Here is a 26,344-nt window from a genome sequence, read left to right as displayed (position 1 = left end):
AATATAATTGTAAAAAATATAATTTTTGTAATATCCTTATGTGTTAATCTTATGTGTTATTATAGTTTTTATAATTATTATGAACATTTTTAAATATAGTTTGTAATTTTAAGTGATTTATTAGTTTTTAATGTAATTCCTAAAAGTAATTTATATTACTGTAGTGGGTCGCTAACTTTGTAGGGGTGTAGGGTGGGAAGTTAAATAATAATTCATTATTGATGTATGATTCATTATTTAATTGATTTTTAAACTATGGAAATTGTGTCACATTTATTTATTTTACTTATATTTTAAATGTGGACTTGTAGGTTTGTCGCGGTATAGTGTGGTAATTTATTTAAGTAATAAATAAAAAAAAATTCAATTGGTAGTTCAGGGGGAATATTTATTAATTTGTTCAGGCCAGGACATAGTACTCAGTCTGCCCTGTTGACTACCACCGAACACCTCCAGAATATACTTGATGCCGGTCAGAGTGCTGCGCTGATTCTACTTGATCTCAGCGCAGCCTTTGATACGGTCTCCAATAACATCTTGCTAAAACGCCTCGAGGCTATAGGGATTAGTGATCTTGCCCTTGATTGGTTCCGTTCTTTCTTGAAGGACAGGTCCTTCCGGGTCACAGCCCCTCTGTTTATCTCCCGGTCCCACCCCATCGGCCAAGGAGTTCCCCAGGGCTCTGCACTCAGTCCATCCCTTTTTAACCTCTATGTACAGCCTCTCTCGGCAGTGGCCAAAGAGTGGGACCTCACGCTGGTGTCGTACGCCGACGACACGCAGCTGGTCATCACTCTCACTGAGGGCCCCTCAATCTTGGCTACGAGATTTAGGGATGGCTTAGCTGCAGTTGCCCAGTGGATGACGGGCAACTGCTTACAACTGAACGCAGGGAAAACGGAGGTGCTGCTCTTCGGAAAAAACTCCTATTACTGGAGTGATCACTGGTGGCCTTCCTTGCTGGGCCCCATCCCTTTACCAAAAACTCAGGCGAAAAACTTGAGTGTCTGGCTGGACTCCTCGCTCAATTTTCAGACCCACACAAAGAAAGTGGCAGCTACTTGTGTGGGCCTGCTGAGGAGTCTCCACCCGATACTCGGTTTCTTCGATGCAAAAACGCGCCAGCTAATTGTTCAATCTATCGTCCTTTCTCGGTTGGATTACGCCAGTGTTTTACTGCTAGGCGCCAATAAAGCAGAGATAGCACGGCTGCAACGGGTACAGAACTCAGCGGCAAGGGCCGTGGTGGGCCTCCCCCGTAGGTGCTCCGTCAGAGCTACCATTCAAAGACTACACTGGCTGCCGATCGAATCTCGTATTCAATTCAAGACCCTCACTATTGCTTTTAAAATTCTTAAATCAGAATGTCCTGAACTCCTATGCCCGCTCCTAATACCGTACACCCCTCAGCGCAATCTACGCTCCCTAGGTCAACATCTTGTGACTAACCCCCGAACGAAGCTCTGCCGAATGGGTGGCCGTTCCTTCAAAGTTCTGGGGGCAAAACTTTGGAACTCCCTGCCACTGAACATTCGCTCCCTGAATAACTTGTCCGCCTTCCGGAAGGCAATAAAAACTCATTTGTTCCCTCTGTCCTAAGCCTTGTCGCTGTTCCCTCTCATTCCCCTCATCTGTTGTCATGGTTGTTAGCGCCGGGACGCCTCGTTGCTGGGGCAGCTGTTCGCGCTCAAACAAATAAATAACATAACATAACATGTTAATTGTTTGCTTATATATATATATATATATATATATTGTTGTGGTTAATCCAACATTTTCCCTCCTGTTGCACAGACTTGAGCGGGTATAGCATATGTATTATTCCCAGATTTTTTTTTGTCGTTTAAATATATCTAATGGTATTATTTGTTTAATTGTATAATATTTATGTACATATATATATATTTATATATATATAATTTTGGTTTGTAATTTTTAGTAAATGTCGTAATTTATTTAATATTTTGCATTTGATTTTTTAATGCAATGTTATATATTTATATATATAATATATATATATGTTTATTGTAGTAAATAAAAAAATGTAAGTGTAAAATATATTTTTTGAAATAATAGTGTTATATTATATAGTGTTATATTATATATTGTATATATAAATATACACACACATATATTTATGTGTGTATGTTTATATAAGTATACATTAATATATAGTATTACATGTTATTATTTTTTATTTAATTTACCTGATATTAAAATATTTAATATTTACTATTTAAAAAAGATTATATATTAAAAAACAATATCTGGGTATGCTGTTAACGATATAAGTGTAAAACGATATTTTTTTCTATATATTTTTGCAATTAGTGACACAACATTTTTGTAATCAATATTTTGGATTCGAAAGTTATGTTCCTTGATATTGTTGGAAAGGATATTCTGTCAGAGATCCCTCACAGGGTGCCTCGGTGAGATGGAATTCTGAAACAGCAATATGTAAGCTGATCCAGTGCAAGCATGTTCACCATCATAAAATAAGTATTTTTTGAGTACCCTCCCAAAGCAGTTAGGTCTGCATTTGTTGAATATACACTACCCCTTGCTGGGTGACAGTAATTGGCTTCAAGGTACATTTGTAAATATTGATAAATACATTTATAAATACAGGCACCCAAAATGTTCCTTAGGACCTGTCAGTGGTGCTGCCCATTGCTTGGGTTGCTCAATGACAAGGCTGCCTAATTTTGATTCCTCCTCCTGCCTCTTTCTTCTCAGCCTCTTTCTTCCTGTCTATTTCTCTCACTCTCACTCTTATAAGTTATTTTTCATTCCAGTTGCTCCCTTCATCTCTCATCCCTTCATTGTTACTGTTTCCTGTCTTTCCCTTCCTCCTTCTTTCTCCATTTTCTGCTTCTGCCCTGCTCTGGGTCGAAGTACCATTATGAAAACAAGTCACCAAAAATTAGTTACATTGACCACACATCCATCCCCTTAAATTAAATTAGCATTGATCGCCCCCTAGCATTTCATTCATATGGCTAATAATGGCTTTGTCGGTACGATTGACGGTGTTATGTGAGGTACATTAGTCCTACTCGCTGTGTATTTTCACTTTAAAAAGGTACAGGCAATGCACTTACCTCAGGAGGCATCTCATAAGTCTCATTGTCTGGATTGCCTGGTATATTGTCTGTCATTCTCTCCTGTATGAATCCGTCATCATTCTAGTTTAAGGGAGATAAAACAGCATGTGTTCAGGTTAATGATGTGCTGCATGAGGTCTGAGCATGTCATGTGAGAAAGAAGAGCCCCTTTTCGATTCTTTTGTAGCTGTCAACATATATTGCATATCAGAAACAACAAACCTGTGGCATGTTAATAAGAACATGAGTGGTGGGTGCAGCTAAAATGAGCGATTAATGACGTCAAAAAGATCAAGATTAACCCTTTTTAGCGTGGTAAGTGCACACGACTCATTTTTGAGTCAGAGGTCTTAATTGACAAGGTTACAGTGTTAAAAATGTCACGTGGGTAAAGTGCCTTTACAAGCTTCAGGCATTACAGGACTAAAATAAGCATTAATAAGAGATACAGCTTTACTATACTGCACATGCACACAGATAAACACAGTCCACATGCACACATGCACAAAGAACTCACAATTTAAGCAGATGTAGAGGCATCCATGTGCACTGTGCAAAAGACCTGTAGGCACCAGGGCACACAGAACAAAAGACATAAAAGCAAACACAGGCAAGGGTGCACACAGACTATCAGACTTACATGCATCCATACACTCAGGACCTATTATATACAAGTACTTATGTACGCAGGGTAAGAGACTCAAAATGGAGCAATAAGCATATAGGCACCCATGTTCTCAGACCAACAGGCATTCACACCTCACTACAAAACAGAACAACAAAACACATCAATTCATGCACACAAGAAAACTATCATCTCTTAAACGTCTTCCGTCATATTGCCAACAGCACTGCTGTAATTAGAGACACCTACTTTTCATTCTCCCACAGAGAAATGTACAGACTCAGACAGAGCGTAATTTGTAGAAAAAAATAATAATAAGTACCAGGGACCTTGTCAGGAGGCCATTGCAGATTGCAACACCCATGTCCCTGCCAGAGCTGCCAGTGACAGTACCAACACAACTACTAACCATCACACTCCTACGAGTGTGTCAATTCAGACAAACAACTGTGGGTGTGCTCATCACAAAATTAGACAAACAGTGCCACAATGTGGTGGGCAGTCCTAAGTGGGTGTGTTGACAATTATGTGCCGGTGTCTAGCACTGGAATCCAAAAGCTCAAAGTAAGCACTGGACTGGAGTGATTGCGTAAGTGAAAGCCAGCCATAATGGCTTTCACTTACGCCAAGAATTACAATTGTGGCTTCCTCAGCCAAGAAATTGTTTCTGTTAGAATTCGAGACTGATAGAACCACCTGCGTGTTGCAGGGAAGGTTGTATGATAGAACCACTGGTGGATAAATCACAGGAGCCTCTACCACGCAACCTAAACAACGAATGTGTCTTAACCACACCTTCCTTTACCATGCATGCCTTTACCATATAGTTTTAGGGTAAAGGCATGAATGGTAAAAGGGTATGCGTGACTAAGTTTGTGACCCCCCATCCCACTGCTCTAAGCTACAAAATCCCACTTACTCCGCCCCACCCTGAGGTCTAAATACTCTACCTCCTCCCAACCCACTCCGACCCTCTTGCGCTGTCCCTACAATTACCCCAACCCCTTCCACTGCCCTTAGACAAACACCTATTTAAAAAAACTATCCGACCTTCCAGCCCTGAAAACGACCTTGCCCTCCCTGAAGCCCTGAAAACTACCCTGACAACCCATTCCCCTCAACTGCCCTGAGTCCTAAAACCCTAACCCCTAATAAAAAAACTACTCCTACACCCAGCCCTAAAAACGACCCCAACCCCGAGCCCTGAAAACTACCCCGGACCCCCAGCCCTGAAAACTACCCCCTCCAGCCCTAAAAATGACTCCCAGACCCCTAACCCTGAAAACTACCTTCAAACCCCCTCCCCTGTAAACTATCCCAACCCCCAGCCCTGAAAACAAATCCCAAACTCTCCTGCCCTGAAAACTACCTCCATTTCCCCCAGCCCTGAAAACTACCTCCAACCTCCAGTCCAGAAAACTACCCTGACTCGCCCCCAGCCTACAAAATAACCCCTGACCCACCCCCAGCCCACAAAACAACCTTGACCCACCCCATAACCCAGAAAACTATCTCTGACCCACCCCACGGCCCAGAAAACTACCCAACCCGCCCCAACCCACAAAACAACCTCCAACTTTTTAACTTGGACCTTGTGCAGGGTTATCCCCAAACTTTTTGCCTCTTCCTCCTATTTTTTCCTGACCTGTTGGCTTTAGGACTCTTGGCACCCTAGTGCTAAAGTGCAAATGCTCTCGGTGTAAATTGTTATCATGATTGGTTATCCATGATAGGCATGTTTAATTTACTGGTAAGCCCTTTGTAAAGTACACTGAGTGTGCCAGGGCCTGCAAATTAAATGCAACTAGTGGGCCTGCAGCACTGATTGTGCCACCCACATGAATGGTAAATCAGGCCTGCCACTGCTGTGTCTGTGCGCAGTTGTTAACTGTCATGTTGCCTTGGCAAGTGCATCCACTTGCCTGGTCCTGATCTTACCTTTTTCTACATGTAAGGCACCTCTTTGGTATACCCAGGGTACCCCCCTGGGTAGGTGCACTCTATGTGAAAGGTAGGACATTTACTGGTTTGTGTGACATGTCCTGATAGTGAAATACTGCCAATTTCGTTATTCACTATTGAAAGGTTATCTTTCCCCGTGGATAAAATGGGGAATGCTTTGTAACTTCTTACAAGTATAACTTTCCATTGGGACAAGATTGAGAAATAAAGTGTAGGCTCTCTGAACTCAGAATTTAATAACATGTCTTTTAACAAAGATGGTTTTTAACTTATATGTTTGAAAATGCCACTTTTAAAAGTAGGCATTTTCTTGTTTAACCATTGGGTGCCTCTGCCTGTTTGTGTATTAACTATCTGGTTTTGGAGTGACAGGGGCTGGGGATGGGCATTCAATGTAGACAGCCACCCGGGGGGGGTGTTGAGGTGTGCCTGGCCCTTCCTGGATGACTCGGAGCTGAGCTGAATGGGGTTGGCTGGATTTAGAGAAGTGGGAGGAGATTTCTTTGCACCTGAATAGGGCCTGTCTCCCTTGCACAATGCTGACTCCACCCCCTGCAGTCATACTACACCTGGGAGGACAGAACTGGTTTGGACTGGGCTCAGAGACCCTTGCACAAAGAGAACAAATACATTTTGGGGTATATGTGTTAGACCTAAACCCCCAGAACTTTAGACTACTTCAATATTCAAGAGGAACCTTTGCCAAGGAGACAAGCTGGAGAAACTGGAGGAGGAGTACTGCCCCTTTGCTGTGTGCTGTCTGCGGTTGGCCTGCAGTAACTGTTTCTGCCAAATGACGGGCAGGGACTTTGCTCTGTGCTGTGTCCCCCTGCTTGAAGACGAACTCCAAGGGCTTAAGTAGAGCTTGCCTCCTGTTCTGAAGTTTCAGGGACCCAAAGACTTCACCCCCAGCTCCCCTGGACTTCCTTGCTGGGAGTTCTGACCTGCCAAGAGGTGCCTGTGACTGTGTTGGGGCTCTGGAGGTTGTTCCTATTGTTGGGAGCTGAAAAAGCAATGCAACTACAAGAAAAATAGAATAATCGCTCTTCTTACGGCTATTTTCCCGATGTAGCACCACTGAGCGGGAAGAATCTCCATGCATCACCGCTGCCAACACCAACGCAGTGCCTGTTGCCACTGCAAGAACTGACGCATCGCGGGAACGCAGCTGAAAAAACCGACGCAGTGCCGCTTGGCGCCGCCCCATCGATCGCCGCCACATTCCGGATTTCCATGCATCGTACTTGTGCGGCAAGTTTCCCCGACGCATCACCTATGGACCAGAATGGGTCTTGGAATTGAAGTATTACGTCCCCCTACGGACCGGACCCAACGCATCGCTTCTCCAGCACGCAGCAGAACTTTTGCATTGCCTCCCCATGGTCTAAGGAACTGACCCATCTCTTCGCATTCTTGACGCTTCCTATCTCTGCGGCTGTTTAGCCTTGCGAATTTTGCCGCAACTACAGGTACTTTTAGAGAAATCACGCATCCATAGTTTTCTATGGACCCAGTGCTTAAAACTCTTTTAAAGTCATATTCTTGATACTTGTATGTTGGATTTTGTTCGTTTTGGTCTTGTTGAGTTTAGATAAAGATACCTTATTTTTCTAAACTGGCGTGGTGTCAATTTGTGGAGTTATCACTGTATTACTGTGTGTTTTGAGTACATATACTTTACAAATTGCCTTTGGGATACGCCTGTCTGCTCATGACAAGCTACCCAGGGGGTGAGCAGGGGTTATCTAAAGTGTGTATCCCCCTTACCCTGACTAGAAGCAAGGGTCTCTATTTGGACAAAGGTACCCACCTCTGCACCTAGAGATCCTCATTTCTAACACCACCCAACCAAGCCCACAAAATACCCGACCCACCCCTACCCACAAAACAAGACCTGACTCACCCTCAGCCCAGAAAACTACCCAACCCCCAGCCCATAAAACTATCCCTGACCCACCCCAGCTCACAAAACTATCCCAGGCCCAACCCCCCAGCCCACAAAATAACCACAACCCCCTCCCCCAGCCAACAAATCAAATCCCCACCCTCCCCCAGCCACACTTACCTCACAGCTTCTTGCTCGGTCTTCCTGCTTCCGTCCTTAACAGCCAGCAGCTAGACTGTGCATTGCCTTAACCATGCATATGCATGGTTAGGGCATATGTTTGCTTAAGGCAAGTGTGGTTTAGCTTACAGAGTCAGGACACTGGTGGTTTAGACCGCGGTGTTACGACTGCTCCCTAGCAGGGAAAGCTAACACAAAGGCTAGTGTTGTAATACCAGGTCTGCAGCCATCCTTCCTACCTCTGTCACACCTGGAAAAGTATTTATAAATCCCCATTTTTACCCAACGCCATACTACACACCTTTCGAACAGATGCTTTATCACTGTCACTGCTCCTTTCTTTCATTCATCATATTTTGAAAGGAAGTGTCCAGCATGTAGTTGTAAGAATGGCAAATCAGTGGGTACTTGTAACAGACACCAGTATGAGCCTTGAGAGGAGAACAAATGACTGGCTGTTGCAAAGTAGTGTACTCTACTCCCTTTCTATTACTGTCTTTGTGTTTACATCCCACCTCTTTTTCAATTGAGTTGACTGTTGTGTTCCATAGTGTATCAGACTGCAGTTCTTTTGCCACCAGTGAATAGAGGTATCAGCAGAGACTCACTGTGGTACCTAATGTAACACAGTACAGTAAAAAAAAGTCCATTATTGGAGGTTCCTGTGTAGCAAGGAATATCACTAGATGTAAACAGAAAACAGTACCACTAGCAACAACTAGAGGCCCCTGTGGAGTGAAAAATAGCATTGATTGTAACAGACTGCAGTGCCACAAGTCATGACTAAGGGGCCGATTATGATGGCGGACGGACCTGAGTCCGTCCGCCACCATAGAGTAGGGGGGAACGTCCGCATGGGCAGCGGCGTTCCCCCCGTGAAGATTAGGATGTGACCGCCAGGGTGTCGGTCACATCCTCTATCTTTAACATTGCGGCGGGTGCAGCTTCAAGCTGCACCCGCCGCAATGTTAAAAATGCATACATTGAATTTGTATGCAGAAAGCGATTTCTGCATTCAAATGCAGGGAGGTACCATAGGTACCCCCCATGTGCACCCCCCCTTCACCTAGGGGGCCCGCAACGGGCCCCCGCAGTGAAGTTCCACATGCTTTTCCACGGCGGAAAATCCGCCGCGGAAAAGCATCTTTTCAAGCACTTCCTAATATGGTGGACGGTGTCTGAGAGATACCGCCACCATATTAGAGCTTTTCCGCCGCGGTTGTAAGCCAACCGCGGCGAAAAAGCTGCGGACGGAAACCAGGACCCACCAGCCATCCTAATGTGGCGGTGGGTCTTTGGTGGGTCCGCTGCTGTTTTTCCGCATCCTCTGGGCCGGCGGTGGCTTCCGCCGGCCCGGAGGATGCGGAAAAACCGCAATCATAATAGGCCCCTATATGTCTATCTGAGGAAAGCCCTGGATACCGTTAAGAGCAGTATATATGCATGTACCCACAATCCTTTGCATAATCAGGCTTCTGGCCTTACTACAGTAATGGCGTATTGTCCCTGTTTGTGCCACATGGCACCTTTTAACTAGACGCACTAGGTTCCAAAAAAGGACAGTGTACTCTATTACTAATAATGAGCTGCCCCAATTGCAGCTGCAAACTCGCTCTTCCTCCAGAACATTAGTGAATGAAGGGCTGGCTCACTAAATTAGCTGGTCTGCTTTTCACAGAGCAGATGGCACCTAACCTACACTTTCAATCGACACAGAGATCCCCCTGCAGGAGGGTTCCATGCATGTCTGCACCTGTCTGCAGGGAGATGTCTGAGGGGTCTATGGGAATAATTTTTCCCCCATCAAGAGGGGTTCCTGAGAGGGCACACTGACTGTGTCCTTTGTCCGTAAAATGGCACAGGCTCAGAGCGAAATTGTTTCCCTCATTTGCATGGGGCTACACCCTCAAGCAAATGAGAAATCGCCCAGTAAGGGTAGTAGAGAAGCTACACGTGTACCAGTGCTATCCTTTTCATGGGATGCTGTGTAGGCATCTGTAGTCCTTTTCTTAATACCAAAGGGCCCTGGAGGTGCAGTAAGTGGACACACACACGTTGCATCACCCGTCTCTTTACTTAATATGGCACCCCTTTGTTCCATTTTTATGGGATTACTGTCATTTCTTTATAATTTTGGCTAGAAAGGAGAGTAGTGTTAGCAGGACACAGAGAGTTTCTCTGTATAAAGTTAGACCTTGGCAAAGTTAACCATCTAGGAGATGTGAAAACCATTGTTTTCAAGTGAGGTGTTGATATTTGGATAGTGTTTGCAAGTGCTGAGAAAATTTGATACAAAAGGGGGTGGTGATGGACGGAGCATCAGAACCAATCAAACACTCACACCCAGTCAAAAGATCTGGGTTTGATCCATCACCGTTCTTTAGCCCACTCTGCCACCCCAGTTCAGACATGGCTATATGCAAATCAGTCTGACCCTGTGCCTCATGGGAACAGTCCAGCCCGAACTGCCAAGCCATGCCTTCCCTGGACCGGAAACAAGCTTCCGAGGACCGGTTTCTGGCATTCCAGCCGTCTTCAGCCCGGCTTGCTTCAATCCAGTGGCAAAGTGAGCAAGGGACTCACGTCTGAGCATACCCTGCCACTCTTATGGCGGCCAAAGCGGTACAAAAGGGGGTGGTGATGGACGGAGCTTCAGAACCAATCAAACACTCACACCCAGTCAAAAGATCTGGGGTTGATCCATTACCGTTCTTTAGCCCACTCTGCCACCCCAGTTCAGACATGGCTATATGCAAATCAGCCTGACCCTGTGCCTCATGGGAACAGTCCAGCCCGAACTGCCAAGCCATGCCTTCCCTGGACCGAAAACAAGCTTCTGAGGACCGGTTTCTGGCATTCCAGCTGTCTTCAGCCCGGCTTGATTGAATCCAGTGGCAAAGTGAGCAAGGGACTCACGTCTGAGCATACCCTGCCACACTTATGGAAGCTTGTTTCAGGTCCAGGGAAGGCATGGCTTGGCAGTTCGGGCTGGACTGTTCCCATGAGGCACAGGGTCAGACTGATTTGCATATAGCCATGTCTGAACTGGGGTGGCAGAGTGGGCTAAAGAACGGTGATGGATCAAACCTAGATCTTTTGACTGGGTGTGAGTGTTTAATTGGTTCAGATGCTCTGTCCATCACCACCCCCTTTTGTACCGCTTTGGCCGCCATAAGTGTGGCAGGGTATGCTCAGACGTGAGTTCCTTGCTCACTTTGCCACTGGATTCAAGCAAGCCGGGCTGAAGACGGCTGGAATGCCAGAAACCGGTCCTCGGAAGCTTGTTTCCGGTCCAGGGAAGGCATGGCTTGGCAGTTCGGGCTGGACTGTTCCCATGAGGCACAGGGTCATACTGATTTGCATATAGCCATGTCTGAACTGGGGTGGCAGAGTGGGCTAAAGAACAGTCATGGATCAAACCCAGATCTTTTGACTGGGTGTGAGTGTTTGATTGGTTCAGATGCTCTGTCCATCACCACCCCCTTTTGTACCGAGAAAATTTGATAAGCTGTTTTGTACAGCTGTCATTTTCCAAAACACTGTATTTCTGTCCATTAGTAACAGCCAGGTATAAAACGGCCAGGGTATGTCGAGGATAAGACAATCATGGTTGCCACAGCATGCCGTGCAAACACAGACTGTTTTGTCCTGTGAAACAGCAAACTCCAAACTTCATACCAGGGGCGGCTTCTCCGTTGGAGCGGATGAGCGTCTCGCCGCTTAAATGCTCTGGAGATCACGAAAAATGTAATGGTAATTCAATACCATTTTATATTTCTTCCCCGTCTCAAACAGAGTGTCAGGACTGGGGCAGGGCTGCTGCTGAGTGACATCATGAGGGAGGAGGGTGGGCTGCGTATGCGCAATTTACAGTACGCATGTCTTTTTAGCTGGCCCTCTTAAGACCTCCAGTCACACGTGTACTTTAAACTCTCTAACCCAAAGACATCTGGGTTGGAGCAAGTGCATACATCCGGAGCGATGTGGAGCACCGAGTGAGAATGCATCCTCCAATCAGGGCACTGCCCTCATGCTGGTGAGAGCAGTGCTCTGATCGGTGAAAGGAGCCCTGATTGGTCAAGGTAGTTTCTTGGTGCCGGGCTGCAGAAGCAAAGAGGACATCCTGAGCAAGAAGGTCCTGTTGAGTAAGGTAAGAATTTTATTTTTATTTATTTTATATGCTCGCACACCCACCCCCATTGATGCCAGCCACCACTGCTTCATACATAAAGTTTGTATGCCTCTTGTTGTGTGCTACTGTCAGCACAAGCCTGCCCACAGTTGTTGGTGCAGTTGTAGCGAAAGTATGGACATATACCAGGTTGCATGGTCTAAATCCCACCCCGGAACTGGTTAATCTTTTTTTAACATTATTAAGTCACATCTGGACATGACCATTACAAACCTCTTATCCAGGGATGCACCACTGAACTATCCTCTGAAAGTGGACTACTCCCTTCACTCTAGTACTGAACCACAACACTACACCTCTCTTACTCAACCGATCTCAAAGCCAGTAACTCCACATACCACAGCCAGAGCCCCTTACCTTTATATCTCCTACAGGGGTTGGCATATGAATGCTGCAAACTGTGTGCCTCATATACAACAAAATGGCATAGCACAGCGCCACAAGCCATTTTGCTGCACCGAGCAATGTCATTTTAAAAGCACAAGGATGCGTAGTATTTAGAACAATATGGCGCATCCCTGTGCTTATGTCTGCGCTGGTGCTTAATTGGCTGCCATGTGGCAACACACGAACACAGGCACCCTTGCACAATGGTGCAAGGGTGCCTGTGTTGCTGGGATGAATGTTGTTTGCAGGAAGGGACAGCTACCTGCACCTAAACAATAATTGATGGCGTTGTCGTCTTTCTATGTGTGCTGCGTGAAGCACACAATGAAAGGAACAAATGAGGAGAAAAAAATATTTCACCACGTTGCACCTCCTTACGCCTCTCTTGGGGAGGTATAGGATTCTGGCGTATTCCCAGGTTTACAAAACATTTTACATTTGGGAATGCAGCAAAATGCATGGGTGTTGTGTGTGAACATCCACAGCAAAACCCATGGCATGCCCCTTTTAACCAAAGTGATGTGTGAAAAAGGCCATGGAAAGCCACACAGGGTGGCTTTGCGTGACCTTATAAATATGGGGTATAACACTGCGCCGCCGGTGCATCAAAGTAATGCACCAGTGGCACAAGGGGCTTCTAAATAAGCTCCTAAGTGACTTGTCAAAAGTGCCCCAACATGATCAAAGACGATGAGCTAAGGATGTCTGCATATTCATGTCCAGCATCCTCTTGAGGCTGTTGATATTTTTTGTTTCAGCATTGCATTCTTCGAAGACATGGTTATTTATCAGAAATCACAAGGTAAATGTTTCATCCTATGAAAAAATGTGTTAGTGAGAAACCAGACATTTTTGAAAATACGTTCCTTTAAACGATATGCTTATATGTTTCCCATTCCTTTAGCAATTTCAAATAAACGTAATTCTTATTCATATAAAGATCTCTCACACTTGAGTTAGCATTGATTAGCTAAATATATAAACTGAACACTGTTTCTTCTAGCACAGAATTAAAAACAAATTTTCACATGACCAAAATGCTGAATACAACGAGGCCAAGTGGTAACATTGACTAAGGCATCACTATTTTTATATCTTTTGCAATCCTATTGACTGACTTTAAAAGAAGCAGGACCTAGCAATGGTTTGTACTAATAAATATAAACCTTATAAAAAATTCCCAACTTTGGCCCTCATTATAAGAGGGCGGTAGCCCTGATTCAGGCACAAATGGGAGGTGTTAATCGGGATTACAAATAATGTCAGAATACCTCACTTTTTTCCTCCCAAAACCCATGAGGTAAGGACTTGGTTGAATTTGTCGGGAGGGAGAAATGCTGTAGTATTCGCAATACTTCAGCTGGAAACAATAGAACATGGTTTATCAGTAGTTTCCCCAATACTGGATGAAAAACTAATAATGGGTGGGTAATACGAGATCCAGTAAATACTGAAAACTGTGTAACTATCAGTGTTCACGTGGTGTGGTTGTCTGTTCCTAACACATTTCACTACATACACTATTCTTTAATCCATGGTTCTTTTGTCTTACAGATAACAGCCTAACCACAACAGCCATCTGTTGTATCTGCCATTACCATAAGCTAAATGAAAAAGTAATTATCCCCGATTATGCTATTACATGGATAGAAGAGGTGCGTCTGCTATCATTAGCTTTTCAGTTTGCAAAACAGCTAAATTGGTACTTAGTGGAGAGAAGGGATATGCTTCTTCTTTCTCCACTGATGATAACTACGGTAACTGAGCAGAAGTGAGATACTCAGAATGCCTTTTCCCATATGTTCTCTCTTGGATCACCTTTTTTTTCCAATTCTGAGATATATACACACTAGCAGCCCGTCCCGACGTTGACCGGGTATGAAATAGAATGTGTGTAATGTGTGTATTCAGATACGGTCATTCGCGTGTTCCCCTGATGTTAGCAGGCGCGTGTCCCTCCGCTTGCGGCCCAGCTGCAGCCCTGGTTCATGTTAGCAGGCGCATGTAATTAGTGTCGTGATCCGCCGCCTGATCCCGGCTACAGCCCTGGCTGATGTTAGCAGGCGCGTGTAATTTGGTTTAATGTGAAAGTTCAGTAACAGCGCGCATGAGAGGCTGCAGTAATTGTCCCCGCAGACACGCTCAGTCGCGTGTGCCCCCGCTTGAGGGCCAGCGGCGACTGTTTAACAATTAGAATCGTGTGTCTTGAATGATTGTTTCCCGCTGCTCTTATTTTTTTATGACCCACACCGACGCTCTTCGGCCCGAGTGCTTTTTAGACGCACCCAGGCCAAGCCACACACTGCGTTCGGCCCTTTCAGACGCACCCAGGCCAAGGCACACACTGCATTTGGCACCCCCAGTATGTGTGAGACAACGGGCAGTCCCCCAAGGGAGTCTTGCGAATGGTTACTTACCACGCTTCGAGGTGAACGCCTTTGTGACGCCCCCAGCACACGGCCACAGCAGACGATCTGATTAATGTACGACCCAGATGGCATGAAGTGCGGAACGTAACACACGCCCCCAGCGTTTGTCACGCCCCCAGCGTGTCCCTTGATGCGGCGCAATTGCGTAATTGGCGCTTCACATGGCATGAAGGGCGGACACACGCCCACAGCGCGGACACACGCCCACTGCGTTTGTCACGCCCCAGCGTGTCACGGCCCCAGCGTGTCACGCCCCCAGCGTGCCCCTTGATGCGGCGCAATTATGACTCACATAGCATGAAGGGTGGAATGTACCACGCGCCACCAGCGTTTGTCACGCCCCAGCACACGCCCACAGCAGAACGCAGACACGCCCACAAGGGACTACTTTGCTGGCACGGTTCTTTTACCTTTTAAATGTATATGTGTGGCGGTTTGGGTGGGGATAGGCAAGAGGCGAGTCTTGGTAGGGTTCAGACTAGGTTTTATTGATTGAAACAGTCTGTCCGTACAAGTGGGGCGTACAAGGAAAGGACGAGGGGACCGGCTTCTTTCTCGGCGGGGTTTGATGTTTCCTTCCGGCTCCCGGCGTCGGGTCGGGCTCCGCCTCCCATGCACTTCGGGCTCCGTCGCGTCCCAGGCTCCACCGAGGGGGAAACAGAAAACAGAGGAGGTATGAGCAATCTGTTTGTGACTACACCCAGAAAAATGGGAAAGGGAGTGAGGGTAAACACTGTGCTGTAATCCTGATGCGATCTGTGAGGGGAGTGCAGGGGGCCTCGTTACGCTAGGGGACAGCCGGTCTTCCTTTCCCCAACCTCAACCACCTTGTGACCCGACCCCGTACCTCTGTTAGCCACGCCCCTCCGGGGGAGTGGCTGGGCGGATCGCGGGTCCGGTGCCCTCCTGGGTTCGTTGGTGTCGCCTGTCTCAGCAGCCCGTCTTGCTGTCGGTTGCTTGGGTCTTCCTCCTCTCTGCGGTCCGGTGCTCCCCTGGCCGCTCCTCCGCCGTTCTCTCTCTCGGCGGCGTCCTCCTTTGAAGTCTTGGTCCGGGCTGGGTTAGATGTCCCGGCGGATCCGTCGAACCCCTCTGTTCCCGCTCTCCAAGGCAAACCGCGATTCCTGTCTTCTCCTCTTCTCTCCGTCTCGTCTTCTCCACTCTCCGCTCTCCACTCGAATCCACTGCTCCATGCCGCTCCTCCGCTCTGCTCCTCTCTGACCGCTCCTCCGGTGTATAGACACACCTGGTCCTGATTTCGGGCGTCCTTTAAAGGGAAGCTCAGTCCCTCCTCCTCATCACCTGCGCTGGGCCAGTTAAAGGGGCCGTGCTCCAGGTCCTCCTCATCACAGCTATACTGGACAGCCCCCGGGGTCCAATTCGTGGAGTCGGCCACCTGTGGAGAGAAGAGGGGGGGGGGTCACAGAGTTTAGGCGCACTCTGGGGTGTAGGGGGGGGTGGCCCCTCTACCTGGTTACAATATGGTGGCCGTCTGCATAGCCTATGTCCTTCTGCTGCAACTGCCCTTTTCAACGCTGTATTGGGTGTTGTGATTGGTGCTGTGGTTACTGAGATTACCCGCCTCAAAGGTTTGGGCTCTCTCTTTATAATATTAGTATGGATATATTGATACCCCTCAGTTCCTTGTTGCCAGAATTTGCAGCGCTCTCTTGCCGGTTCGTAAATCCCCGCGGCAGAACCACGCCACATTTATATCCACAACCAATTCCCCCAGCTGGGAGAAAAATGGGACGAACTCGCGTTTGTCTTCACTTATGTGATTTTTTATTTAATCCGGATGTATGACATTACAACGCATGCTTTTACATCGCATGCCTTTACAACGCTGTTTTTACAACGCATGCCTTTACAACGCACAGTGCTTTGGGGCGCTGGATAGTGAATAGTTTAATTTACTATTCCAACTCCAGTCCCCGTGGATAGTAGGGAAGGTGTTGGATAGTAAATTAAACCTATTCCCTATCCTAGAGCGCCCCCCAGCGCAATGCGTTGTAATGGTTTGCGTTGTAAAAGTTGAGTCGTAAAGGCACTGCGTGGTAAAAGTTGCGTTGTAAAGGATGTTTCCCATTTAATCCTCACAGCATGGAGTTTCTCAAGCAGGCAGGCACAAATCTACGCGTTTCGGGATAGCATATCCCTTGTTCACGATCAATTTGGCTCCAGACTCTCAGTCTCAATATAGTGAGTCACATTATTACATCATTTCCTGTTTGATGTTATTTTGGCCCTCGGCCTTCTGGATGATGTAGTTTTTTGCAATTTTTTTTATACATTTTTTTAGCCGTCTGCATAGCCTATGTCTTTCTGCTGCAACTGCCCTTTCCAACGCTGTATTGGATAATGTGATTGGTGCTGTGGTTATGGAGATTACCCGCCTCAAAGGTTTGGGCTCTCTCTTTATAATATTAGTATGGATATGGATTGATAATGATCAATGAAATGAAACTAATAGTTGAGAGAGTGGCTTCATGAAAGAAACAAGTCCTAGCTAAATTAATCCACACCAATACAACAAAAAGATGCATTGGCAAAGCCAATGTGTTTCTGTGTCCTTAAAGAAGCATAGCCAAAGCCAGATGGTCTGGTTTGTAACTGAAAATGCCAAACAAACCTCTTGTATTTGCCACTGCTTGTTCATACTTGTAAGAACGTTTTTTGTTGGTTGACTGGGGTGTGAGCCCTGGTCAAGCAAACTTGGTTCAGTTTGCTACTCCATTATGATAGCAAAGGATTTAATGAAATTAATATTTTTAAATTTGTTACTTTCTTGTTCTTTTTTTGAAGGAGACTTTCCATTGTATACCCTTTTCAGAGAGTACAGTGAACACCATGAGACTGATTAGTTTGGTGTAAAGCAATTAGTCATGAACTATCGAAACATATGCCCTCATTACGAGTGATGGAATTTCACTTGGAGAACTACCTCCAGGTTGAGTTTTGAAACCTGAAATTCCATGTTTTTCTGGGCCTTGAATTATCAAGTCCATGAACTCCAGAGCCGATAATTCCAGGCCCGGAGACACCAGGCCATTTGTAATTCTACAGAGCCAGCAGGCAAATGCACTGCTCAGTCCCTGCTGACTCATGTAGCAGCAACGAAGGCGCCGGCATTGATCCTCCAGACATACTAGAGACATACCCTTGCTCCCAAACCCACCTCCTAACCTGAAATTTGTTTTTTGGGAATACTAGCTGAAATCAAAAATGCTGTCCCTCCAGTCACACCAAATTCCAGAATGCAAGTAATGAGGGCTTTAGAGCCCAATTACAAATCATCCTGGTATTCTGTTGGAGATAATAACTAGCTTCATCTCTAACAGGATACTCTGCCTTTACATCTGGTTATTCCACCTGTTGTTAGCAGGTGGCGTCTCAGCATGAAATACTGTGGAAAATGATAACTAACCGTGAAAATTCGGTCTACAATTAATGATTCCATCGCTCATTTTAATGGAACGTTCAGTGTCCTATTCATAAAATGCAGTTACTTTGGTAGAATTTATTGTCAGAATACCTGAAATCTTTTACAAAAGCAATAGCATAAAAAGGCACCAAATATAAAAAGACAATGTAAATTGTGCCGTAAAGTGACGCCGTATAAAAGTTTAAGGTGTGACAACTTTTATCACCGATCAAGGTTGACAACGCTGGAAGGTGCTACAGCCCAGAGGTGTGGAAACAGCTAGGGCCATATTATCAAGAAACTGCAGCTAAAGCAGTGATAATGGGCTTGATAATATGCCCTTGTGAATTCCCATAGAAGCCCAGGTTAACACCAGAACCTGGGCTTCTATGGGAATTCACATGGGTATATTATCAAGCCCAATATCGCTGCTTTAGCGGCAGTTTCCTGCCGATAAAAGCAGCGATAATGTATCGCCCTTTCTTGATAATATGGCCCCTGGTGATTCATGTAGCAAGTGCAGAGTAAGGCGACACTGGGCAAGGCCAAAGCCAGGAAGTAGATGAGCGTGCAATGTTGTGCCATGCAAGAGTGCGTGGAATTGAGTTATGCATGGGCATGTGTCAAAATGAATACAATATTTGGCACAGATAGAAAGTGATACTCCTCCCAGGTCAATAATCATCTGGTGTTAGAACCGACGATGCATCCTATGGAAGCACGTGGGTCTGTATGGCGCGTGAATGTGCAAAGGGCCCCACCAGAAGATTATGCCAGAAATAGATAGGGTGCTCTATGGGGAGTCAGAATCGTGTGCAGGCCCCTAGAGTTGTGCATCCATCATGCTTGCCAATGTGCACCTTGGAGATCAAAAGTGTGAGGTGCAATAGTTAAATTCTTTGGGGCCAGTTCATATGAGATGCTCCTCCAGAAGATGTTACTGCGGCAGTTGACGATCAGCAGCTTGTGTGTTGTGGACTTTTGTCTCCATAATTCGGGTTGTTCTTAAGATAAATGCTGCTTCCGCGTAAAAAGTTGCCAATTCGTGCAAGGACCATCGGTGCCATGATGGTATAAATGAGTGTTAGGGCAACTTTGCATGTTCTCACACCATTTTGCAGGAGCAATGTACTCAGATATAATCGCCTCCGTCCCAGCAGAACTGAGCAGCAACAGATTAGGTGCTCAGCTGATTCTGTGTGATATTGGCACTGGCAGAATCCCTTGTTTCCTGGCAATCTATGTCTCCAGTGGGCTCTATAGTCCCATATTGGCAGTGTAAGGAGCCTGATTCTCAGTATGTTCATAAAATGCAGAGAGTCTACTCCCAGACTTGCCAATGAGGTGGTCTTTTTGACAATAGAGGTTGGAATTATAAGGCCTAACTCCAGGGCACCTAGAATGAGTATCCTATTGACAAGGTTAAATACAGTATGAAAAACCTTCGCTGCATTGTACTTACCCTAGCAAAATGAGTTTCAAATTCAAAGAAACTAAGAACGGACAAGATGGTTTCATGATAGAATCAGACAAGGATATTGGTTTTCATTAAAAGACAGCATGAATCTGTTATGATTGCATCAGCTAATTCCAACCAATTAGCAACCCCAGTTTGGACTGGGGTCAGAATTCCGAGTTGTGTACATTTTATTACATCTGGAAATGGCTGTTTGTGATAAGTCTGTGTTAGACCTGGTACTATTGGCGTGGGTCTCCCTTACATTTTTGCTGTTGCCTCCTGTGTTTTTGCTATGTTTTTGCTGGTCTAGATACTTTGGGCACTTTGCCAATGCTATTCAGTGCCAAAGTGCAAGTGCTCCTTATTTTAAATTGTTGTAATGGATTAGTGACTCCATGATTTGCCATTTGATTTACTTGTCAGACCCTACTACAGTGCACCATGTGTGCCCAGGGCCTGTAAATCAAATGCTGCTGGTTGTGCCACTCACAGAAGCATCTTGTAAAATATGGCTAAGGCGTGCCATTGCAGAGCCCGTGTGCAGTCTGGGACTGCCATATCGACTTGGCAGGTGCCCACACTTGCCAGGCCCTAAACCTTCCTTTTCCTACATGTTAGTTACCCCTAAGGTAGGCCCAAGGTACCCCCATGGGCAAAGTGCATTGTATGTTAAAGCTAGGGCATGCCCTGATGTGTGTGGCATGTCCTGAAAGTGAATCACAGCCAATTTCCTTTTTCACTATTGAAAGGCTACCTGGTCCAATAGGCCAGAATGGTTAGTTTGATTATAACATCTTATAATCCTAACTGACCCAGGGAACAAGGTAGAAATTCAAGTTTAGTATGCTTGAACTCAGAATGTTAAAATACATCTGTTAGTGGGGGTGATTTTTACATTCTGTGTTTGAAAATACCACTTTTAGAGAGTACGTAGTTTCTTGCCTAACCATCCAGTATGCCTCTGCTTTGTTTGTGTATTCCATGTCTGGTTTGTGAGTGACGGGGGCTGGAGAGGGCCTTGGCTCCAGCAGTCTGATGGGTCAGGGCTGGGGTGAATGGGAATTGTATTAAATAGAGAGTAGGGGGAGGAGATTTACATTCAGCTCCCTGGGCCAGTTCTGCTCTCAAACAATACTGTCTCCGTCTCCTGCCAGGAAGCTGCACCCAGGAGGAAAGAACTGGTTTTGACTAGGTACAGACACTCTCTGCCTTTAGAGAATAAAGGATTTTGCAGTATAAATATTGGGGCCCAGACCCAGAACTTTAGATCACTTCTGGGAATCAAGACAAACCTTTGCCAAGGAGAAGAACCAAGGAAGCTGAAGGAGGAGACTTCCCCTACGATAGTGACTGTTTGGGGATGGCCTGCAGTAGTTACTTTATTGCCAAGGAAAGGAGAAAAGGAACTTTGTTTGTACTTTAATCATCTTGAGGAACTTGAAGTAGAGCTTGCCTCCTGTTCTGAAGTCTCAGGGCCACAAAGACTTCACCACCTGCTCCCCCTGAATTCCCTTGCTGGGAATTCCACCTGCAGTGAGGTGCCTGCTGTTGCTTGGGCCCTCTGAGAGACTGTGTGTGGCTGTGAGCTGGAAGGGCGAAGCAACGAGGAGAAGCGTGTCGCTGCTGCAGTAATTGCCACCACATCGCTGAAGGAGCGTGTTGCAGCTGGTCGCCATCGCAGACAAAGCGTTTTGCATCACCCAAGAAGAGTGCCAATGCCACAGAGGTCGCCGTTGCATCACCAGAGAAGCATGTCGCAGGGCCTATCACGGCTCCAAAGTTAATCGATTTCGCCGCACGGCCGTCGGGCATGCAGGCATTGCATCCACGTTGTTGCATCGCATCAAGACGCCATTTTGTTGCATCGCACCGGATCGTCACATCGCATCGAGGTGCCATCTTGTTGCATCGTAACTGGAATGCAGTAAGAAACCAACGCATTACCTCCTCTCCGGTAAGGAACCAACGCATCACCTCCCCTGCGTTGCAGTAAGGTACCAACGAATCACCTTCCCCAAAGCAAAGAACCGAAGCATCACCTTCACTACGACCCTTTTGTTTGTTTTGCGTGACGCATCCAAGGTACTTTGAGAGTAAAGTGTCGCATTTACCATCTACATTGAACTAAGCTATTTCGACAATTTTAAAGTCATATTCTTGATATTGTATTGTGGATTTTTGTTGTTTGGTCTTGTGTTAAGTCTAGAAAGATTACTTCTTTTTCTAAACTGGTGTGGTGTCCATTTGTAGTGTTTTCACTGTATTACTGTATGTGTTCACAAATGCTTTACACATTACTTCTGAGATAAGCCTGTCTGCTCGTGCCAAGCTACCAAGGGGGTGAGCAGGGGTTATCTAGGAGTGTTTCCCCCTTATCCTGACTAGAAGCAAGGGTGCCAATTTGGACAAAGGTGTAAACCATTGCCAACTAGAGACCCCCAGTTCTAACAGTCTGCTTCCCCATATACTGCAGCAGGTCACATCCTCCAAAATGTAACATGAGAAATTAGTCAATTATTTTCTGGGACATGCAGAATTTGATATGGTAAGTACCAAACTCCAAGTGTTACTCCCCATTAACTTAGCATAGGTGGAATTTATCACACTTGACGATTTTTAAACAAGTGTTTTTCGTTTTTATCAAGTGCAACAAATTCAGTGTCCTCGTTACACCTCCCCTGGGAAGGTGTAGCATTTCGAAGTATTTTTAGTTCTACCACTAATAGTAAATTTGGGAATGCGACAAAATCCTTTGATAAATCGGCCACATGGTTTCTGTACATAGATGAAAACATCAGTATTGCAATAGTTCCTCTAGCTAACTGTTATTTCCGTGGAAGACAGTTGGAATATTTTCAGGCTGAGAGTGTAACAAACGAGTGACTAGCGAAAGGGGTACAATCAGTGCTCAATTTGAGCCAGTGGTTTCCAGTCATTGGCATCAGCACTTACTTCCACAAACAGCACTTATGAGAGTCTGCTACATGGGGGCACTTTTTGTTTTGTTTAGAGATGAGCACAAAAAAAGTTGTTTGTTAATTCAATATACATTAAAAATAACCAATAACTCCCACCCAAACCATTCTTATAACTTTGCAGGCCTGGAATAGGACAATGTACCAAACCTGTAGGAGTGTGATGTTAGTAGGTGTGTTTGTACAGTCATTGGCACTACCGACTGGGGCAATGGGTGGTGCAAGCTGCAGTGGCATCCTGACAGGGGCCCTGGCACTTTGTTTCTTTTATAAATTAAGCATTGGGTAAAATTCATATCATGTAAACGTTCCTTAGTGAATGTTGTGATAGAATATCTTGGCTAAAGCAATACATTATTTAAGATTAGTTTGCTTTAATTGGTGGTGGTTTGCTTTTAATTATACCTTCTGATATGAATGTTGATTGGTGGGTTATATTGCAAACAATATATTTGCTGACTAGATACCTTTTTCAGGGCAATACTGCTGACTGATTCACAGTTCTGTTATGTGAATGAAGCACACCAATTAAGATGGTCAGAAAACAGTGCAGGTGTTCTAATGATTGTCTCATGGCGTTGACTCCACATAATGTCAGAGCACCTCCTTTCATGGCATCACTTCAATTCTGGGCACCACCTCAATTATTAAAAAATTATTCTCAAAGTTCCTTTTTCAGTGTAGATAACCCACTATGCTAAGTTTTGCTCAGCATGCCATCATGATTCTGCAGAGTGCTAGGAGAGGTGTAGGCTGTGATTTATACCAGGGTGGAGATACTGACAACGCCAAGGCTGAAAGCTCATCACCACCTCACCATTCGACCAAAACGGCAGCAAGAATGTATTTTTCTTCATTAAATGGAGAGCTAGACGGTGACAAAAGAATTGTGGGGCAGCGTCAGACATCAGCATGGCATCAGATGAGGCAAGCAATGCTATGCTGATGTCCCTGTTCTGCCTGTTGAGCCTGCCAGCCAGCCTGTTGCCCTTGGACCCTGGAGATTCCCCAGTATTCCCACAAATACTGCCATGCATGCACAACAGTAGGGAGATTAGCAGGGATTCCCTATGTTTCTGGAGTCTCTAAAAAACGATAGTAATCCTAGTATTACCTTTCGCTGGATGGGTAAGAACAGCCAGACAAAAGGTCAAATTACAAGGATTTATTTTTTGGTTCGTTAAACGGGGTGAGCTTCTGGTCAACACAAATGGCGGACTCTGTACCAAACCAACAGCTGGGACACCATTAGGCACCATTGGTCTAGAACATCACCCCAGTGTCCATGAGGCCTGACCCAACCCTGTTCAAATGTATGAGGTAAAACACATCTGTTTATAGAACACTACATCAATATAATGTAACACTTCGCCTCTACTCTCAGAACCCAGCGTCTTCTCCACTGGATCCAGATTAATAGTTATATGCATTATTTATTTATTTATTTATTTATTTATTTATTAGGCTTATAGAGCGCGACAGCTACCCAAAAGGGTTTCCCGGCGCTGAGAAAGACAAAGAGCCACAAGACATAGAACAGAGATAAATTACTGATTGAAAATTAAATTGGCCCACCCACAACTAGGATTCTGGAGAACTGGTATGTAAACAATATATATATAAATACCAAGCTTTTCAGCAGGAAAGACCGTTTAAAAAATATAATAAACATTTAAGCAGGCTGATTGATAACTATGTTGACCAAATTTCATTTAGTTTCTTTTTAAAAAGAGGCGAATGTAAACATACATAGTGACTAGGAAGATCTTTTGCAACTCTTTTATATAATGAATGGGAAGTTAATAAAGGAAAAAGGCCTGATTTCAAGTGGATTAATGTATTCCGACCTGTGGGTAAGCCCCTGTTTGCACATGGGTCTGAATTACGAGTTGGGAGGTATTTATCGTATCCGATAAATATTGGAAGAATTAAATACGTCAAACTTCCTGACATTTAAGAGGGGAAATATGTAATGTATTTCCTGTGCTAGAAGAAAAGGGCCTCATTTATGAGAAATGACGCATCGCTGCGTGAAAGCAGCAATGCGTCATTTCTCAGTGTGCACTCCTTGCAACATACCTGATGCGTCATATTTAATGTATGATGCATCATGTCGCAAGGAGTTACAGATACGTCGGTATTTCTGACATATCTGTAAGCGCAAAAGTGACGCATTGCGGGAGTGTGTCACAAAAGTGACGCAACTCCAGCAATGCGTCCTTTCACCGCCTGCGTCAGTCTTACTCCTGCTGTGAGGCAGGCGCAAGATTTTGACACATCGGCGTCCTAGAAGTGACGCAGGGACATCTTAAAGATTTCACTGCGTCACTTCTACGAGGATTTTTGCGGGGGAACACCCCCCTGCATACATTATACCTGACGCAGGTATAATGTAGCGCAGGGGTTTACAAAGTAACGCATCTGCTTAGATGCGTCACTTTGTAAATAATGCGCAACAGGAGGCATGTTTTACGCCGCCGATGCGTCACAGCGCAAAAATAAGGCCCTTTGATTATAGGCAAGAAACTTTTCCTTCCCCTTCAATCGCCTTGCGTCTGACAATATGCAGTGTAATGCTGCCTTTTGGCCTCGTTTGGGCTGTATAATTACAACATACATGCATACATAATTAACTTTGTACCATGGATATAATACATGTAGCTCTAGAAATACAGCTCAATCAAATGCGTTGTTCTTTCTTTGCAAATAGGAGAGAGGGGTAGATGTTTTCAAGTAGCTAAATTGCAGAACGCAGATCCAAGAAACTTGACTCTCCTCTTGTCAGTGCATCATCCTATGTAAATCATTTTGAATCAAACGACCTCATTTTCATTGACTTACACATTTAGAAGAACCAAAGAGTGATTGAGCTTAGAGTATAAATAATACAGAAACAAAACCCTCACTTTTATATGGTTTAAAAGACCACAATGTTTTTCCATGTTGCATAAAACATTTCCCATATATATATAATGTACATCATACACCGAATTATTTTTTCATATTAAATGTCAGGGCAATCTGTGGGGGTAATCTTTCTTGAACCTTTGGAAGTTTATGTCACATATTTTAATACACACTATTCTAAGTGCTAGTTCCGTCTACTGTCATATATGTACAAATTGCAAAAGTGAAAGAAAATATTTTTGTTGTTCGTGATGTGATGATTAATTCTCTTGGGTGGAAATGTGGTTCTGAAGGCCAGGCCAGGCCACGCCCCTGTTTCAGCTCTCTTTGAATTTGGTAGGGTGCCCAAATCTGTGCCCTGGGGTTTTCACTAAGTTCCACGGGCTACTCTGGGTGTTGCCATACATTTATTGTGTGCAACATCACATCACGGCTGGTTCAAATATCAAAGTTAAATTGGATTAGACAAATTTAATCTTTTTTCCAAATACCCATGCAACAGTTGAAACACGGCGAAAAGCTTGGTTGGTGTTTGGCCTAAGGAAGGTGGGGGGCTCTCTCCTCTCTGCGATTTTCATTAATAAGGTTCCCAGACACAATTTCTTCCCCTTGGTTCAAGTACACGCATGGATTGGTTTTGGTTCTTGTTTATAAGGAAGAAAAATCAGGCACTTTATTTCTACTCGTGAATCGGTGTGTGCTAACCAGTATAGCCTGATAATATATGAGCTTACAGAGGAACGTGTATAAATAACCCCTTCTTCCCTCTACATTTTCTAATAAGATGTTTATTTACAGCTAGCTTTGGGAGTGAA

At 45.0% G+C, this 26,344-nt stretch overlaps 1 protein-coding gene across 1 annotated transcript in view; it reads right to left on the bottom strand.

Moving 5' to 3' along the window:
- SNCA (synuclein alpha) overlaps positions 1 to 26,344 on the bottom strand; it is a 616,256-nt gene that overhangs the window by 11,496 nt on the left and 578,416 nt on the right. The window contains exon 4 of the mRNA XM_078677486.1: positions 3,105 to 3,188. Within this exon, the coding sequence (XP_078533612.1) occupies positions 3,105 to 3,188 (84 nt within the window). The remainder of the gene's footprint in view (positions 1 to 3,104; positions 3,189 to 26,344) is intronic.

This window comes from Lissotriton helveticus, chromosome 2_1, assembly GCF_964261635.1.
Source record: "Lissotriton helveticus chromosome 2_1, aLisHel1.1, whole genome shotgun sequence".
NCBI classification, from domain to species: Eukaryota; Metazoa; Chordata; class Amphibia; order Caudata; family Salamandridae; genus Lissotriton; species Lissotriton helveticus.
The sequence above is the reverse complement of the archived record's forward strand: the minus strand, read 5'-3'. Positions and strand labels throughout refer to the sequence as shown.